This window comes from Diaporthe amygdali (genome assembly GCF_026229845.1).
Source record: "Diaporthe amygdali strain CAA958 chromosome Unknown NODE_2_length_3802984_cov_64_841326, whole genome shotgun sequence".
In the NCBI taxonomy this organism is placed as follows: Eukaryota; Fungi; Ascomycota; class Sordariomycetes; order Diaporthales; family Diaporthaceae; genus Diaporthe; species Diaporthe amygdali.
The window spans coordinates 3,072,605-3,089,385 of NW_026517022.1; the positions used below are offsets into that span (position 1 = coordinate 3,072,605).

The following is a 16,781-nucleotide window of genomic DNA, read 5'->3' on the forward strand; positions in this document are numbered from 1 at the left end:
ATCATATCAGAGCTGTTGAAGCTACCGGCCATCCTGGATTTTGCGACTCGGTTCGAACTCGAACTCTCGACAGCCCCAGATACTAGACACAAGTTTGCGACAAGAGAACACACGACAGCCAGCCAGGGAGTTAGAAAGCCAGACCAGGTCGCGCCGCCAGCTGCGACACATAATCCACCCCATCCACCTAGTTCATCTAGACTAGACTACCACAGCACAAGCGCGCAAAGGGTTCTCGGCCAAATTTCGACTTCCCGAGTCCCAAGAATGACGTTACGCGCTGTCGCGTCCCTGACCTGATTCCACCCCCAAATCCCGCCCCCCTCCTCCATCCCCCGCTACCCACTACCCACCCAGGCGCGCCCGCCTCCCAATGGCCTCTGAGAAACGAGCCCGCCCACCCAGCATGGATGCGATGGACCAGGACTCTCCTCCTCCTGACGATACGCCCTCATCCAAGACTCACGATTCGGGCGCAACTCCTGTCTCAACTACTCATACCACGGGTGCCTCGACGGCTTCAGCCTCGAACCCCTCCGGCACCCCCGCCGCCGCCGGCACCACCCAGACTGCAGATACCTCCTCCTCCGCCGGCACTCCCAATGCGCCGACTGCTGCTTCCGCCTCCAGCGCAGCCGCCTCAAAGAGGCGTAGAGGGCTCGGCGTGGTCACTCCCAATGCCTGCACAGAGTGTCGGAAGAAGCGTGCAAAGGTAGTACTCATTCCGATCCGTGCCTTGCCGTTGTCCCTTTGCATCTGGCGGCGCAAGCTGCCCTGGCCTCCCGAACTGACTATTTGCTATCTTGCCCATAGTGCGATGGCCAGCAACCATGCAGCAGGTGCAGCGCCCAGAAGGATGTCGAGTGTCACTACGAAGTCCCTGTGCGACAATCCAAGGAGAACCTCCGCAACGAGATCGAGCATCTGCGCCGCCAACTCGCCTCGAGCGACTCTGTCATCGGCGCACTCTCGCAAAATGAGCAGTGGGAGGAGGTCTTGCGCAGACTGCGCAGTGGCCAGTCCGTAGAGGTCATATCCGACTGGCTGAGCGGCCAGCTGGCCACGGGAGCTGGCACTGGCGCAATGCCGTCTTTCGGCCGACCCTCCGGCATGACTACAAACCTCACTCCTCTGGCGACTTTCGCTGGTGCGGCCGCCGCCTCGTACACTCCTGCTAGGGGCAACACAGCAGCCTCGGCCACCACTGTCAGCCCCACGTCCACAGTTCATCCCTTGAGCTCCAGGCAGGACGTAGATCCCAACAGTCCATGGAATGCTCACTATTCGGGGGCTAGCCAGGCGCACTCTACCAGGAGCGACTCACATCCTGACATTATGAGCTGGGGATCTTCCGGCCCTCCTCAGACAAGGGTTGGTTCGTGGATCGCAGACAATGTGTCGCATCTGCAGTCGTCCGAGGGTCGATACCGTGGCCTCGACCAGGTCTTGGCCCCAGAGATGCCCCCGCCCTCAGACCTGCCTACGACATGGACGGAGATCAGCTCAGACGGAAACTTGGTTCAGCACCTTCTTGCGCTTTACTTTTGCTGGGAGTACCCCACGTTTGCATCGTTGAGCAAGGAGCACTTCTTGAAAGACTTTCACTCCGGGCGATCTCGTTACTGCTCCTCAATCCTCGTGAACGCCCTTCTCGCCTTGGGTTGCCGGTTTTCGAGCCAGCCTAGTACGCGCGCAAATCCGGAAGACCCATACACCTCGGGAGATCACTTTTTCAAGGAGAGCCTAAGGCTCTTCTTTCTAGAGGACAATCACCACAGTCTCACGACTATACAGGCTTTGGGTATTATGTCCATTCGGGAGGCCAGTTGTGGCAGGGATTCCGAAAGTTGGTACTACGCTGGGCAAAGTATTCGCCTCGCGGTTGAGATGGGCCTGCACCGCGTGAGTGACGCGTCAGGAGACAGTGATGAGGTTGCTGTTCAGGCAGCAACGTTCTGGGGTGCTTTTGCGCTGGACCAGTGAGTGACTTAACCCCCCCCCCCCCCCAAACATTTGTGAGCTGGCTGGTGGACTGACTGGTCATCTAAGTGCCTGGTCTTTGGCCACTGGCTCTCTACCACAGTGCTCCTGCTTTCCACATCTACCGCCCAAACCAGCAATCATGCCAGACATCGAGGCTTCTATATGGATTCCATACACAGATGACGGTAATCATCCTCCTCTCGCGGTGAAACTGGCCACGCTCACATGAAGATAGGTGCACCCCTGCAACGGTCATGCGAGCAACCGTCTAATGTCAGGTCCGTTTACAAGTGCTTCTGCGAATTGAGCGAACTCGTCCACGAGTCTCTTTATATACTTCACACCCCTGGCCGACCACTCACGGCCCCCGATCTTCTGAGCATCTACACCCAGTTCCTGAATTGGTACGATAGTGTACCAGAAGTTCTCCGACTTGGGCACAACTTCACTCCTGCAGTCCTTTTTGCGCAGTAAGTTCCCTCTTTGGATGCAGTAGGCTGCACTTCTGACATGATTTGGTGTGTAGCATGTATTATCATTTCGCAATTCTGCTGCTTTTTCGCCCTTTGATCAAGTTGCGGATCGTGGGGTCGGGCATGTTACCGAGGGACGTTTGCTCCCAAGCCGCGGATGCCATTCAGGGTCTGTCTCGGTCATACTCGCAGTTGTACACATTGCGGCGGACGCCATCTTTTGTCCCTTACTTCGTTCTAACGTCTTCAATCATGCACCTGGCAATTGCAGCGTCAGGAGGACCGTCCCAATCCGAGGGCCAGGAGGGAGCTTCTGGAGGAGCCTCGAGACAGGAATCTTCAAATCATCAAACACCAGTGAACAGGGGTTCGTTCCGGGCGGACCCCCATGTTTCCCAATCCATCAACCAGGGCATCGCCGACTTGACAGAGATGGCGCCGTGTCATCACTTTGCGGAACAAGCATTGAACATTTTACGATACCTCGCGAGGAAGTGGAACATTGAGATCGACATGGATGTCCCTCGCCAGGTGAAAAAAGAGAAGGAAGACGCACATCAGACAGGCCGCGAAGCGTCAACCCCACCCAAACTGACCAGAATGAACGACCACACGTACGGAACTCGGCCGGCTACGAACAGCCTCAATTTCTTCACACCCAACATGCAAGAGCAGGATTTCGTCTCCAATTGGGGAAATGCTGCGCCCTCGCCGGTCGCGACGGTGAGCCCGACGCTTGCGAGGTCCGGAGACTCGATGGAGAATCCGCTTTTCTGGCCTTTCCCGATGCAGGGCCGGCCGATCCTGCCAGTTGGGGAGTCATTGGCAGAGGCTGGGTTTGAGTTGCTCTAGGCGGTTATGGGGTTCATCAGATGATTCTCCAGACACAATGAGCCTGGAGAAAATTGGGAAAAAGAGCATGACTCCTCGGCTGACGAGAATCGTGGGCCAAGACCAACCAATAAATTAAGGGTCTCGAGGCCTGTCTCCTGTGGCATAATCTGCAAGAGGAGATCAAGGTAAATGGTGCAGCTGAGATTTCTCGTAGCACCATGTCAGAGAACTCACATTTGAGGGGCCTTCTAGCTGCGGAGACCTTAGAGGTGGATAGCAGTCGGCGGCGGGAAAAGCTTCAAACTTATTTTAGGATAGAGCTCGGAGTGGCACAATCATCACTATCGTCATGCATGAGGGAGCCAAAGCAGTAAGTGGCGCGGCAGGCCAGGGCAGGGCAGGGCAGGGTGCAAAGAGAAAAGGGGTCCGCCCGTGTGTGCAGTAGCTCTTATCAAAAAGATACCCCCACTCATGTTAGAAATGGCTGGCTGTCTATACGTTCGACAGGAGCTTGACATTATTCTCTTCTATACTTTGTGGGTGTGTGTATGTGTGCATCTTTCTATGAGTCGTAAAACTAACGACCACCTACTTTCGTGACGAAATATCTCATGCCCAAGTATCCAAGCATTTCAGTAATGAATCTTACCAAGTATTGAACCTTTTTCTTGCGTCCAACATTCTCTCCGTTCCTTTGGTAAGTTTCAGGGCCTATGCTTTGTACTTAGAAGAAACGAGGTCCGATGTAACTAAACGCGGGGACAGTCTACTGCCTTTCCGCCTATCATGCAACAAAACCCACATCTGCATGCAGGTGGTTTTTACTCGCATCTTGTACGACATGCGCAAGCTCGTCCAATTGTTTACGGTGATTACGGACGCTTTTAACCCTCGAATAGTCCGAATTGGCCCGTTCTCCAGCCAGTCGGACACAAGCGGGCATTACGGAAATAGGCTGACTTCACAACCCACTCGGGCACTGCTCAAAAGAGGGATGAACGTCAGAAGCTGCGATCACTCACTCACTGGAACCACGAATTAACTACGCAAAAGAAATAGTCTTAAGAAAAAAGTAACTTTTGTGTACCGCAGCGAAGAGTCAGATGGCGTCCCCCAACAAGGAAATCGTGCTCGTGACTGGTGGGAACGGCGGGATCGGCCTCGAGGTCGCACGACAACTCTCCCGTGACCACGGCGACAGGTTTCACGTCCTCATTGGCTGCCGGAACCTATCCGACGGGGAGAAGGCCGTCAAGGAGCTGCAGGGCGAGGGCCGTGGCGAGGACGCACCGGTCGAGGCCATCCAGGTCGACATCACCAATGAGGAGTCGCTGGCCGCCGCCGCCAAGCTGGTCGGCGACAAGTTCGGCAGGCTCGACGTCCTGCATGCGAATGTATGTATCTCCAACATCGCGTGATCGTAGCGTGTTCCAGTGCTGACTCCCTGACCAGGCAGGGATCTCGGGCGACAAGAACTACGCGGGCCGGCCCTTGAGTGAGATCATCACCCTGACGGTGGCGACCAACGCCGCCGGCTCGGCCGCCAGCGTCGAGCACTTCGTGCCGCTGCTGTCCAAGGCGGACAACCCGCGCGTCGTCTTTATGAGCTCAGGGGCCGGCAGCCTCAAGCTCGCGCACCAGTTCGGCTTCGCCAAGGACTACCCGGCCTACTGCGTGAGCAAGGCCGCCGAGAACATGGTCATGATCTACTACTACCTGCGGTTCCCCGAGTGGAAGGTCAATGCTTCGAATCCTGGGTTTAGGGTGAGTAACTCTCGATGGGTGCAGCACGCTGCCTTTTGAGCAGTGCCTTTCCAGCTGAGGGATGATGAATTTTGACATTGTAATCTTGCGAAACAGGCTACCAAGATCAACAACTACGGGGCGGGTGTCAATGAGACGCCGGGGCCGATCTCTGAGGGGGCGAGCAACGCTGTGAGACTGTCGCTGCTTGGGAAGGATGGCGAGTCGGGGACCCATACTATGCTGCAGGCCTCGCAGGACGAGTACAGCAAGACCATGGCTGGGGAGGGCAAGGTTGTCACTGTTCCTTGGTAGGAAATAGTAGCCCTGTGCGAATCCGTGCGCTCTGTCTTTGAGTTGTGCTAGGTTGGGAGTATAAATCGCATCCCCCCTCTCACATACTTAATAGGATAAAAGTGCGCATTTAGCTGCAACACGTACTAGGGCCCTCTGCTCTTTAGCACAGCTTTTAAAGGGGTATATTGATCGTCATGACAATGCTAGATATTGCGAATGAAATCGAGATATATGGTTGAATCGAGGCCGCGGGATTGATTGGCATGACTGTACAATTCTTCCCTGTTTCTCCTATCTGTAATTTCTTCATGTAATCGCGCATGTACGCAGGCCGATGAATGCTGCTACCGATCGCGAGGATCGTGGCGAGCTTTCTATAGCTACACGGCGCAGTCAAGGCAGACCGGGGCCGGAGGACTCTTCTTGTCGTGCTTCTGTTCACGGCTTTCGGAGACCCGTTCGTCTGGCTTCTCACAACGTATTCAACAGCGAGTTGATCCTGTTACAAGATGCGAGCGTCTTGGACCCAGAGGTCGATCCATTCGGCGACGGCAGGGAATTGGTGTCCTGGTGGGGCAGGTTCTACTTTTCGCGTTCGTTGATACTTCTGATAGGGGCCTGAACAAGGGAAAATCAAATGCTGTCATAACAGACAGGATGGATCTAGCTCATATACAGCCATGGGCAACGTGGAATGAGGTTGTTGGGAGGTTAATACTGCAACTATAGTTCATGCATCGCGGCGTCGCATGGGAAAGGACCGAGAATTATCTCAAAACAACGTGTAGCGGGTACTACTAGGCATATTTGCTCAAGAGATCCGACCTCAGATGATAAATATGGAAGATCGTGCGCATCCTCGTTCTTCAGCAGCTAGGATATCTTTGTATATGCTCCATTGATCTGACTTTTTTATCTCTCCTGTTCGTCCTCCTGGGTTTTGAACTGACGAAGACATCATCTTGATTGTAACATGGTCGACCGTGAAAGAAGGCTGCTTTCAACCAAGGCACAAATTGAAAAGTTTGACTTAGCAACGCGCGTACTAGGCACCGACGGCAGGGGCGCCCACTTTAGAATTGAGAAGCGATGATTTCAAATTGATTCTTCTTATCAATGGCACACCCGACTCGGAAAGTACACAAATTTGTGCCACCCATTAAGATGGAAATACTGGGCTTCAACCCTTGGTACACGCCGCACTTGTTAGGAAATATTCGATGCTGCCCGCTGAACAAACAAACGCCTTGTCCTACTGTACGAAATACTATCGGATCCCTGTCAGCCTCATCTGACCGAAATCCAAAGCTGTTTCCAAACAGTTGCACTCAACCCTCCAATTCGCCCTACAAGTCTAGTCTAGACAGTCTAAGTATACGTCTTCACTCAAGTTTGTGGTTTCTTTTTCTTTGGACCGTAAAGAAGCTGTGTGCAACTCTAGCGTATCTCGGTAATCATCGGCCTTTGCTCCACTGAGGCGGGGGAGTGACAGACTCACGCCTTGTCAAGCGTATAAGATGATTGGCTGAGATCGGGAAGGTGAACTCGACAAAACAGCATCATTCAACGAAGACAATTACCGCTAGAGATACCAGCCCGTAAGATGTACTGAGTGGGTGCCTAGTTTCTACGCAGTGCACCTGCACATGTATAAATGCGATTGAAGTGGCACATTTTCTCTTGGCTGGACTCATACTTGCCTCCTGCCGGTCGTGCGTAAGCTTCAGATGTTTATATCAGAATACTTGGGCCCGGAAATACATAGTATTTCCTCACTGACCGTCCTGGAGGTAATTAATTTTCTAGGGCAATACAATCAAGCGGTAGTGTCGCTTGTTAAACCACAGTTTCATTCCTTTGAACGGATTTCAACAGCCAATTGGGTAAAATCAAGACACAATTAAGAGATTCGCCAACAAAGTCAAATAGGAGGGGATAATGGAATAGAAGGTAAGAGCAACTAGATTTAATTTGCAAGACCATGAAACTCACTGGAATAGTTGCCTCGAATACCTTTCAAATTCAGAGCCCGGCTGGAGATACACAAATCCATATCGCTCCAGAGACGCCCTATCTCAACACCTTATAGCGAAGGAACCATTCAAGACGAAAGAAATGGATTCAAAGAAAAATACATCTGGTTTCGATGGTCTCTGTTCGCTTCACTATCCTTTCTATCCAATCATTTATACGAAAGCATTCATCATGCTCATAACAAATAACGCGCAGCAACGTAACAGCCGAGCAAGATACGGAATATCAAAAGTACCATGTCCCAGGCTGAGTTTTCATCAACCGCTGTCGCTTGACTCGGAGTAATTCCGGCAGACGGGGCCCGCTTTGTGCTCGGCCTCTTGAGATCAGTCGAATGGGTGGGCTCACTCTGTGTTATGCAGGTATCAACACTGGCCCCTGAGCGAGGTTTGTCTGAGAATCGCGACTTTGGGGGATGGACTTCAGGCGCCCCCATTTCCTCGGTAGGCCAAGGGCCAGAATGATACATCTCGGCTTTAGTCCGTGTCCTGAGGTGACTCAGGATTCTCTTAATTTTTCCATCCAGTCCGTTCATCACCCCGTCAAACCGACCTCTATCGCGCCCCTCAAAACGCTTCGCGAACCTGAGGACTCTGTCACACAGGACTGGAACTGTTTTCCAATCAGGCGCGCGTTGCTCACTCGCTTGCCTCAGCTTCGCCTCCATCCTTTCCGGTGCGCCGGACGTAGCTTGTATGACAAAACTTCGCTGGTTGTGCTCTCGTTGCCTGAGCTGCTGCATGAACTCCTGAAAAGGGCTCAATGCGACTGGGTCAAGACCGGCGAAACCCCCGCCTCGTTCCAAGACGAGGTCCGAGATCCGATGAGCCCAAGCTATTGCGGCCTTGATCCCACTGTTCATGCCTCTTCCTGGCCAGAAGTGATGAGTTAAAGCAGAATCCCCTGCCAGTGACACAAGAAAGTGAGGAAGAAGTCTTGTCTCCGATTCAAGAGCAATTGATTTGGTTGCAATCTTGACGCCAACGAGATTGATGGGAATTCGTACGATACTCTTGACGTCCACTTCATCAAATCCAAAGAGTTGGAGCCCATCCGATATAGATTCCCATAAGCTAGATTTTGCATCGTAAGGCGCAAATATCTGGTCTTGTGAGATTCCAGGAGGTTCCGCACCATTTATACGAATGTATGCTGGTGATCGAAAGTCGCAGGGAGTGCCGTCGAGCGAAACGCACTCATTGTATTCTTTCTCCGTGAGGAGCATATTCAAGTAGCCTGTGCCGTCACGGTGACTTGCATTGAGCAAATACCTAGTCTGACAAAGAGTAAGAAAGATGTTAAGAGCTTGTGAACGTGGCAATCGCGACTGGCCACGATCGAGGGCGACGCCGAGAGCGAGGCTGCTGCCGCAGGACTCTTCGTCTTCTTTAAAGTAATGCCTCCGTACCCACGAGTTGGCACCATCCGTGCCAAGAAGCAAGTGAAAGTCTTCTCCGGCCTTCTGAATCAGCGTGGCTTCGTCGATGATATCAGCACCATGCAAATGTATCATTCCATCGAAAGCAGAGTCTTGAGCACGTTTGAGCAGAGCATCTTCAACTTTGCGAATTTGCAGGTTACGTGACTCAGGCCATACCCGCTCGGCTCCGAGTTTGCCCAAGCCATATTTTATTGAATCGTTTGTTTCGTCTGACAAGAGTCTCGTGACGTGGTCTTGGAGCGTGATAACCTGATCACGACGGCGCTGGTCTTCAGGATAAACCGTGAAACGAAACTCGCCGAACTTTTCATTGGTCCAACGTTTGTCGTAAACGTGTATCTGGACAAGTTCTCGGCATCTGACTTGTTCGGCAAGAGTGATTGCAGCCAGGAGGCCCGTAGGCCCGCCCCCAATGATCACGACCTTAAGTGCGCTTCTGGGAGATTCCAGAACAGTTATGTCGTCTGATGGCTTCGTGGAGTCGGTGGTCAGACCATGAGTTAATGAGACATCGAAGAAGAAGTTGCGCAAACTATCGGTGACGGCTAATTTTGGCATATTAGGCTGACACTTGATCCATATGAATCGCATTCTCTGCAATAGCGAGTTGGTATCAAAAGATGAATGCTGGTTCCGAAATACTTGCTGCTGAACAGCGGTAGCGAGCGACGACACAGTTTCGAAGTGTCCCCCCTCCTCAGAAGCCTGAAGAATATCCCAGAGGGTCGCCTTTCCATCGTCATCGTAATCATCCTTGCTGATGAAATCATAAAGGATGATTTTGGCTTTCTCCAAATCTGTGATCCCGTCTGTCGACCACTTCACATTCCACAACGTGGGGAAATGGATGTACTGTTTTGGCTCGACATTCGACATGGTCAAAGTGAGTACAGGAGGGTCTATTATGGAAAGCTTTTTTTATTTTCCTTGATCAGTGGCAAAATATGAAGTGGCTTGCCAAATGTAAGACACTGCCTTCTGGCTACGACCACTTATATATCTGTAGCGCCGTTTCAGGATCATCACGACTCCCGAGAGTGAGAATGACAATCCCACAGAAATCCACTGTGACAACTTTAGGGGTGACCAATCATTCATTTCGTCTCGGAACGAAACAATGTCGGCCTTTGACTGGACCTTCGGACACCAAAAGCTGCGAAGCCTTGAGCGATTTAGCCATTCGTGCTTAATGAAAGGTCAAACATACCCATGCCGTTACACTTCCCATAAAAAAGTTTCAATGCATCTAGTAGAAACCGAAGAAAGGAAGGAATTCCGAAGAATCGAAGTCGGATATCGTTAATGATGTCTCATATTCAGAAAATGATCAAAGGTATTTCGTTACGGGAAGTACCTTAGTTGCGATAATAAAAGTACTAACCAACAGTAAAAGAGGCAAGAGGCTGGGGTAGTCAACGATGTTAAGTACAATCCCTTTAATTAATGTTAGCTAGATGGAAGCAGAGGAACAATCGAATACGACCGATCGGACTTTTTTTAACCCAAACAGTCAGGACATTTACAATCAAAGGTAATGCTAACGAGGTGAAATATGGTATCTCATTTAGAATTTGAGAACTATGCGACACATTTTGAAGCGAGTTTTCCTGCCCACCGATGCCTGTGTCTCTGGGTGTTCAGCTCGTGTAGTATGTGTGGATGACAGAGACCAAGAAAACTCGGATGCCCGAAGTTTTCGATTTGTAGTCCCTGACTATTAAGCGGAGAACTTCAACATGCGTGGAGATAGACTATTCACAATTTGTGGAAGACAACGCTTTTCTTCATTCGCGGCTCAGTACGCTTGATGGAGCTTGAGAGCAACTGAATGGCAACCGTCTCAGTCGTCTATCTAACCATCCAGGATTTTCAAGCAGACATTTAAAGTGAGGCCAGATGAGAGATCGGGCGCTTGTCTTGTGTGGTGGCTTGGGCGGGGGGGGGGGGGGGCGGGGAGCGGGTTGACTTTCAACACCACAGTCGACCTCAACCCTTCCTTTTTGGGCTTAGTTCCGTCGTCATCCGCCAGCCGGAATGATGGATATGGAGCACACAGCCCATCGAAATTGATGACTAATCATGAGTACCAATTCCCAATTCACTTCACTTCCCTCCCTAGATTCCAAACGCGGCAAGCTCTACTTCTGCTTTCTTTTCTTTTCCCCTTCAATCTCAAGGACGAGACTGACCCTGTATTGTTGTCACAAATTACTTTAGCTTCTCATTTCTCTGAAATCATACCCCTTTCGTCACCTAATTGACCTAAGCACTGAACTCTGCCACCCTCTGAGGCTGACTAGCTACCTATTTAACAATCTCAAGCTGCGATATTAAGTCAGTCGTCAAATGAGTCTTCCAAAACCTAAGCATCAAGAAAATGCCCTTGACTGTCTTTCTTACAACTCAGCAGAAACCAAACACAAAATGGTGCGCGTGTACATCACAGGAAACAGCATCAGCTGGATCATCTCACTCGCGATCATCTACGGCGTTCTCGTCATCATCACCGCGGTCCTGGCGCTGCTTCTCGCAAACGATGGAGAGGAGACATACAGACAATTGCCCCAACAATACCGCGATCGCCGCTAGGTCAAACCTCTTCTCCCAGTCATCTTCATCATCCTCCCAGCCCTCCTCTGGCCACTTATAATGATTAGCTTGGGTCTCTTCATTCTCGGCGGCTTCATCTTCGACAAAAAGGATGGAATCTGGCGGAAAATGAGGGGCAGCAGCAAAGAGAAGGACGTGGGGATGGACGTAGGGGCGGTCACCGGCCACGTCAGTGAGCGAACGTCTCCAGAGCACAGTCGACCGGTCATACAACACGCTGACGACGTCATCGCCATCTCTGAGCCCCCACCAACATACACTCCATATTCAAACTCACGAAGACTGTCCGAGGAGATGGCCGGCTGAGGTATTGCAATCTGTCATCTCTCGCAAGGCAAGGTAAGGCACTTTTTATACAAAGTATGCTAAGCTATCATTGACATATTAAAGGTAAATCACAATGCCAAACCGCGAGGCTAATTCGAGTATGGAAAGACGGGACCTGTGACAATTGCTGGCCGCGTTGTGGAAGAGAGGCAGAAGCTGGTCTAGTCAATCACGCATGAGCTACGCGGAGGCATGAAAGTTGGATACCTCCAGAATATCAATAAAGGGGAAGTGTGGACCACAAAATTGTGTCTGAATTCATAAGTGATGTTTCTTCACGGAGCCAGAGGACCATCTCGCTGATATGACTTTGTTCAACACTCTTCCACGATCCATGCGTAACTCTAGATGCATTGCCAGTAATAGTCGTTCTAATCAATTATCAGTGACGGTCTAAAACTCGAAGGCTAAAGGCATCGGTCCTTACCTGCTTTGTGCAAACGAAGGGACTCGCGCATGCGGTCGGTCCTGTCCAGCCAGTTCCTCCACACTGAGCCCATTGCTGCGCAACTCCTGTGGCCGAAGGAGTAGCTGATGAAACCTTTGAGGTGGTGGTCGTCTTGAGAGTAGTGGATGTTGGCGAGACTGTGGTGCTCGTCTTCACGGTGGAAGAAGTGGAGCGTGTGCTTGTTGTGACTGTGCTCTTACTCGTACTTGTCACGGGGCTGCCTCCGCTCTTCCACCCCTGGATCTCGTCAAGGGTGAGGACATAATCTGAGGAGTAGACAGACTTGAGGAAGTCCAGTGTGTTCCAGGTACCGCCGGAGATGAAGTCGCCGCTCCAGACGACAAAGTAAACCCAATCTGCTTGGTAAAGTTTCAACTGGGCTGGGTCCATGACGGAGCCGATTTCAGCCGCGGCGATGATCTTAGTGTCGTTGACAAGGCTGAGCAGGGAGTTATATGTCGCTGAGATGGGCTGCAGTAATTAGAACATTGTTAGCCACTTTGTACCTCAAAGAAAAGTCTGTAGTCAGTATTTACCCCATGATCACCCTGTGTGTAGGTGTCCGCGCTCACAACATCAACAGTAGAGCTGCCTGGGTACCAGTCGGCCGCAACTGAATTCCAGACCCACAATACATTGTTGATCTTGTGGTAGTTGGTGATGCGGTCATAGACGATGTTCCACAATTTCTTGGCCGGCTCGGGGCCCTGAGCCCCCCACCAGAACCATTTGCCTTCAGCTTCGTGCAACGGCCTAAATAGGACGGGGACGCCAGCCGACTCAAGCTTCTGGAGTTGCACAGCGATTGAGTCGATATCCTTGATCAGGAGAGTATAGTTGGCATTCGTAGTATCTTTCAGGGCGGTGGTGAGGTTGAAGTCAGTTGCCGCGGTGTAGAAACCAGAGTACCATGGCTGCTCGGCAGTGTCGTACAGCCCGACTGGGGCACCCCAGTGCCAGACGAAGTTGATGATACCTCCCTTGGCAGCGAAGGCAATGGCTTTGTCGACGTCCGTGCTGGAAGCTCCGCGAGAAATGCGGGATTCGGTGTAGTCCATGAAATCGACACCTAGGATCGCGGGAGTCTTGCCAACATTGGTGGTGACCCAGTCGAGCGAGGCTTGGTCTTGCTGTCCTGAAAGGATGTTCTTTCCATAGATGCTGCCGAGGTATTTGAGCAGAGCCTTCGCGTTTGCATCGGCATTGGGATTTACTGGAGTCGTGGTGATTTGATGCGGTCCTCTCGCTACAGCTGGTGTTAAGGTAATGGCATCAATGAGATACCTGTATGAACAATTTAGTATGATCCGTATTGCCTTGTAATGTGCGGGCAGACAAATGTTCCTTACCACCCCCAATTGTTCTGGATCTCAATCGTGTTCGATCCGGCATTCAGAAGCACTTGTCCAGCGGGAACAGTGACCCACGAGGTTGTAGCCGGCAGAGAGACTTGACCACCTCCAGCGCCATTGAGAACGACAGTAGTGTACTTGTCTCCGTACGGCCCATTGTAAATGATGTTCAGGTCATAAAGGGCTTGCGTGGCGCTGGTGACGTTGAACTTAATCTCGTCGCCCTCAGTATCAAAGCCTCCAACATATCCCGTGCCTTAGATGAACCTGAATTAGTAATCCTATCGAAGTACAGTGAAATGTGGTACCCACCTGTATAGCCAGCTACATCTGTGGCAACCGTGACACCAGTCAAAGTCGCATCTTCGGCTTGATATGTCGTGGTCTGCGCTATAGCCAAGCTAGCCAAAGCTGCAAACACTGTTGATAGGCTAGTCAACATCATCGTTGAATTCGCTTCGAAGAGCAAGGTGCTTGTCAATTTTGGATCCCGCTACCAAATAAACAAAAATCGATCTCCTTTGTTTTAACAGCTTCATGATACTTATACGCATGGTCATCGCTGGGTTGTGTTGAAAGCGGAGAGATCCGTAGTTAGCTTCGGCCGTCGATACTCCGCATGACTTAAACGGAAGTATACTTTCGCGACGTTAGCCTTGCAGAGGTACCTGGAATAATACCTTTCCTCTTTGTTTTCCCTCCCTCCCCCTTCGTGGATTGAACGTGCACTATTTAGAATGCAGATGTCAATACTGTTATTTAATGGTTGACGTTCTAAATTTGTTCATAACAAGACATCCTTGACGTGCGTTGGTCAGCCAAACAACATTTCCATGAGCTCTGCGTTGTCTTGACAAAATCGTAAGTTCTTTCTGAACTTTTGCATTTTGTACTGATTTGAGCGAATTTGATATTGACTTGTAAACGAACCATCTACGGACAAACTATAGAATTTCCGAAGTCATATGCTGCTTATTTCACAATTTGTCCAAGGAAATTGTGAGTCGTTTCGGAGGGGTCCGTTGCGTAGCTGGCCCAAATAGGGTCGCTCGCCATAAGCGAAAGTCTGGGCAAATCTAAAGCAGTGAGTCTGACGGGTCCGTCGGCCCGCCTGTCAGTCATACTGCTACCCGTGAGTGCCACCTCACTTCTGTAAACCGCGGTTGCATCGCCCGTGACAACCGTAGTGGGCGCCACAGCTTGGAAGATGCCACAGTCACATTCGAGTTCTGCGAAAGGTCTGCTCAAATCGGTTAACACCACAGCCCTCTCCAGTGGCGTGATCAATCCTGTGTTGCTTGGTGATGTCTGCACAAAGGTTTGGCATCAGCGAACAAAATGACGTTGGCCTTCGAGCTGGATCGCATCGGGCACGACTCTTGGCGGTCAATAAAGATCAAGACGTGTCAGTCTACCAACATGGCCCGCGAGAACCTGGACTCCTACATTTGAAAGTGGCAGCAACTAACGGCCGGGGGCCCGAACATGCACTGATCAAACATCAGCTACATTTGGGATACCAGACCAGGCTAACCTCATTAAGATTCGACTACCCCTTGGCTGTCGCCTTGTATCGTGTATGCTGTTCATATCCTGAGCTTCTCAAGAAATATCCGGTTGCCGTCTTTCGTGTGTGAGAACATGGACTCTATCAGGGTTGAATTGAAAACTGAGGTCCGAGGCAGACAGATGTTTTTTTGCAGGGCGCAACTTCCACTGGACAGGGGACAGGACTAGATTTAGGAGCTGGGGAGGCAAACAGGCCTTTTTTATCTGAAAACAGACATCGCATAGATGTGTCTGGAGACGTGTGATGTATCTAGGGTGGAAACAATCTACGAACAAAGCAAGAGCCTGACACCGACTTTAAGCCACCAACTTGACTCACTGTTCGGGGAAGGTTGAAGTGACCCTCTGACTACAAAGTTGGCCATCAGGCTGAGGTTTCAGCCCGAAATGTAGGCTTGAGAACAGATGTGTAGCAACTTGAGAAGTTGCATCCAATGTCAGCGTACGACGCGCCAATGACAGCTATCTGTATTGGGTAGAGGCAGAGTCGTACCTGCCATGATCGTTATAATGACTGCGAAGGCAACGACGACAAGTGGCCTGAAAAATGACTGCTCATCCGAACGAGTGCTCGAATGCCGGCACAATCCTCGCACTGCAGCTTTAGCTACCTGATCAACCTCTTCCTAGCAATCGCATCTTGATTCAACATCTTCTATGGTCACCATCACCTAATCTACTAGCCTTCTCCACCTAGCAGTTTGACACCCGCACTATCGTTTAAGAACTGTCATCATGGCCGTGTATGAGCGCTCGTTCGATGTGAACGCTGCGTTCTTGGTTACAGGGATTGTCTTGGGCTCACTCATCTATGGTACTATGACATTCCTCACGGCCTACCTCCTTATCGTGGACCCCCCTCGCCTTGTCGACAACCTTTTCAACCGGTGCCTTCTCCGCGGATGTAACATCCGCATCATTCGAGCAGCTATCAAGACTCTAGTCATCGGCCTCGCCGCTCTTCTTTGGCCTTTTACTTTAACAATCGGCGGCGTCGCCTATTTCGTCTCCATAATTTACCGGAGTGTCAGAAATAAGCCTGGGAATGGTCAAGAACTACATGTCATTTCGGAGGGAAATGAGCAACAGCAGCCTGGGCAGACGGCTAGGAATCCCCGCCGACAGTCCAAGACTCGTGACACCAAGACAGGCTCCCAACTGCCTCCAGTCTACCGCCCGTATCATCAGAGCAAGGAAGCTTCTCCTTATCCAGCTACGCCGGAGACGAGCTTTGCTGAAGGTTCGGAGGCGGAGCGAGGTGGGTCAAATTTGCGTCGTAAATCAGCAAGATCCTGTGTCCTTTCAGCTGACACAAGTCTCAGGTCAAAGTGCATCAACTTTCTGATCGCCAAAAATGCATTATGACGACCTCAGGGCTTAAGAACGAATGCCCGCTTGCAATTTTAGGTTGCCGTCTTGAGGAGTAGCCTTTCCTCGCAACATGTGCGCATTGTCGCTTGCTTTTGGTTCTGGATCAGTACACAGATTGCACCACTATGGTGGATGTCTTCACGGAGCCGCTGACGGTTGACGTTTGCGCTATGGATGGAACCAACTTTTGGTCCAGACACTATTTCTTCTCGACTCAAGTCAAGCTAGACGAGCCATAGATATCTCTACGGCTCTCCTACTGCTTCACCTCAAACCTAGAATCCAAATTGCCAAGGCCT

General features: G+C 51.0%; 5 protein-coding genes across 5 annotated transcripts; 3 read left to right on the forward strand and 2 right to left on the reverse strand.

The window, feature by feature from the left end:
* Positions 1–373: 373 nt before the first annotated feature.
* On the forward strand, positions 374–3,308 carry J7T55_012284 (uncharacterized protein; the record flags this gene model as incomplete). Its single annotated transcript, XM_053137155.1, has 4 exons — positions 374–712; positions 814–1,979; positions 2,262–2,453; positions 2,510–3,308. 4 exons carry the CDS (start codon positions 374–376, stop codon positions 3,306–3,308), a joined length of 2,496 nt encoding a protein of 831 aa, XP_053000084.1.
* Positions 3,309–4,393: 1,085 nt separating this feature from the next.
* J7T55_012285 (uncharacterized protein) lies at positions 4,394–5,952 on the forward strand (the record flags this gene model as incomplete). The annotated part of the gene is made up of 4 exons (XM_053137156.1): positions 4,394–4,684; positions 4,743–5,054; positions 5,151–5,344; positions 5,820–5,952. The coding sequence occupies 4 exons, from the start codon at positions 4,394–4,396 to the stop codon at positions 5,950–5,952; spliced, it is 930 nt and encodes a 309-aa protein (XP_053000085.1).
* Positions 5,953–7,539: 1,587 nt separating this feature from the next.
* On the reverse strand, positions 7,540–9,681 carry J7T55_012286 (fha domain containing protein; the record flags this gene model as incomplete). Its single annotated transcript, XM_053137157.1, has 1 exon — positions 7,540–9,681. The coding sequence occupies one exon, from the start codon at positions 9,679–9,681 to the stop codon at positions 7,540–7,542; it is 2,142 nt and encodes a 713-aa protein (XP_053000086.1).
* A 1,593-nt stretch (positions 9,682–11,274) lies between these two features.
* Positions 11,275–13,987, reverse strand: J7T55_012287 (mannan endo-beta-mannosidase; the record flags this gene model as incomplete). The annotated part of the gene is made up of 7 exons (XM_053137158.1): positions 11,275–11,632; positions 11,693–11,717; positions 12,170–12,340; positions 12,397–12,661; positions 12,763–13,474; positions 13,540–13,798; positions 13,855–13,987. 7 exons carry the CDS (start codon positions 13,985–13,987, stop codon positions 11,275–11,277), a joined length of 1,923 nt encoding a protein of 640 aa, XP_053000087.1.
* Positions 13,988–15,846: 1,859 nt separating this feature from the next.
* On the forward strand, positions 15,847–16,721 carry J7T55_012288 (uncharacterized protein; the record flags this gene model as incomplete). The annotated part of the gene is made up of 2 exons (XM_053137159.1): positions 15,847–16,369; positions 16,597–16,721. The coding sequence occupies 2 exons, from the start codon at positions 15,847–15,849 to the stop codon at positions 16,719–16,721; spliced, it is 648 nt and encodes a 215-aa protein (XP_053000088.1).
* Between the last annotated feature and the right edge of the window lie 60 nt (positions 16,722–16,781).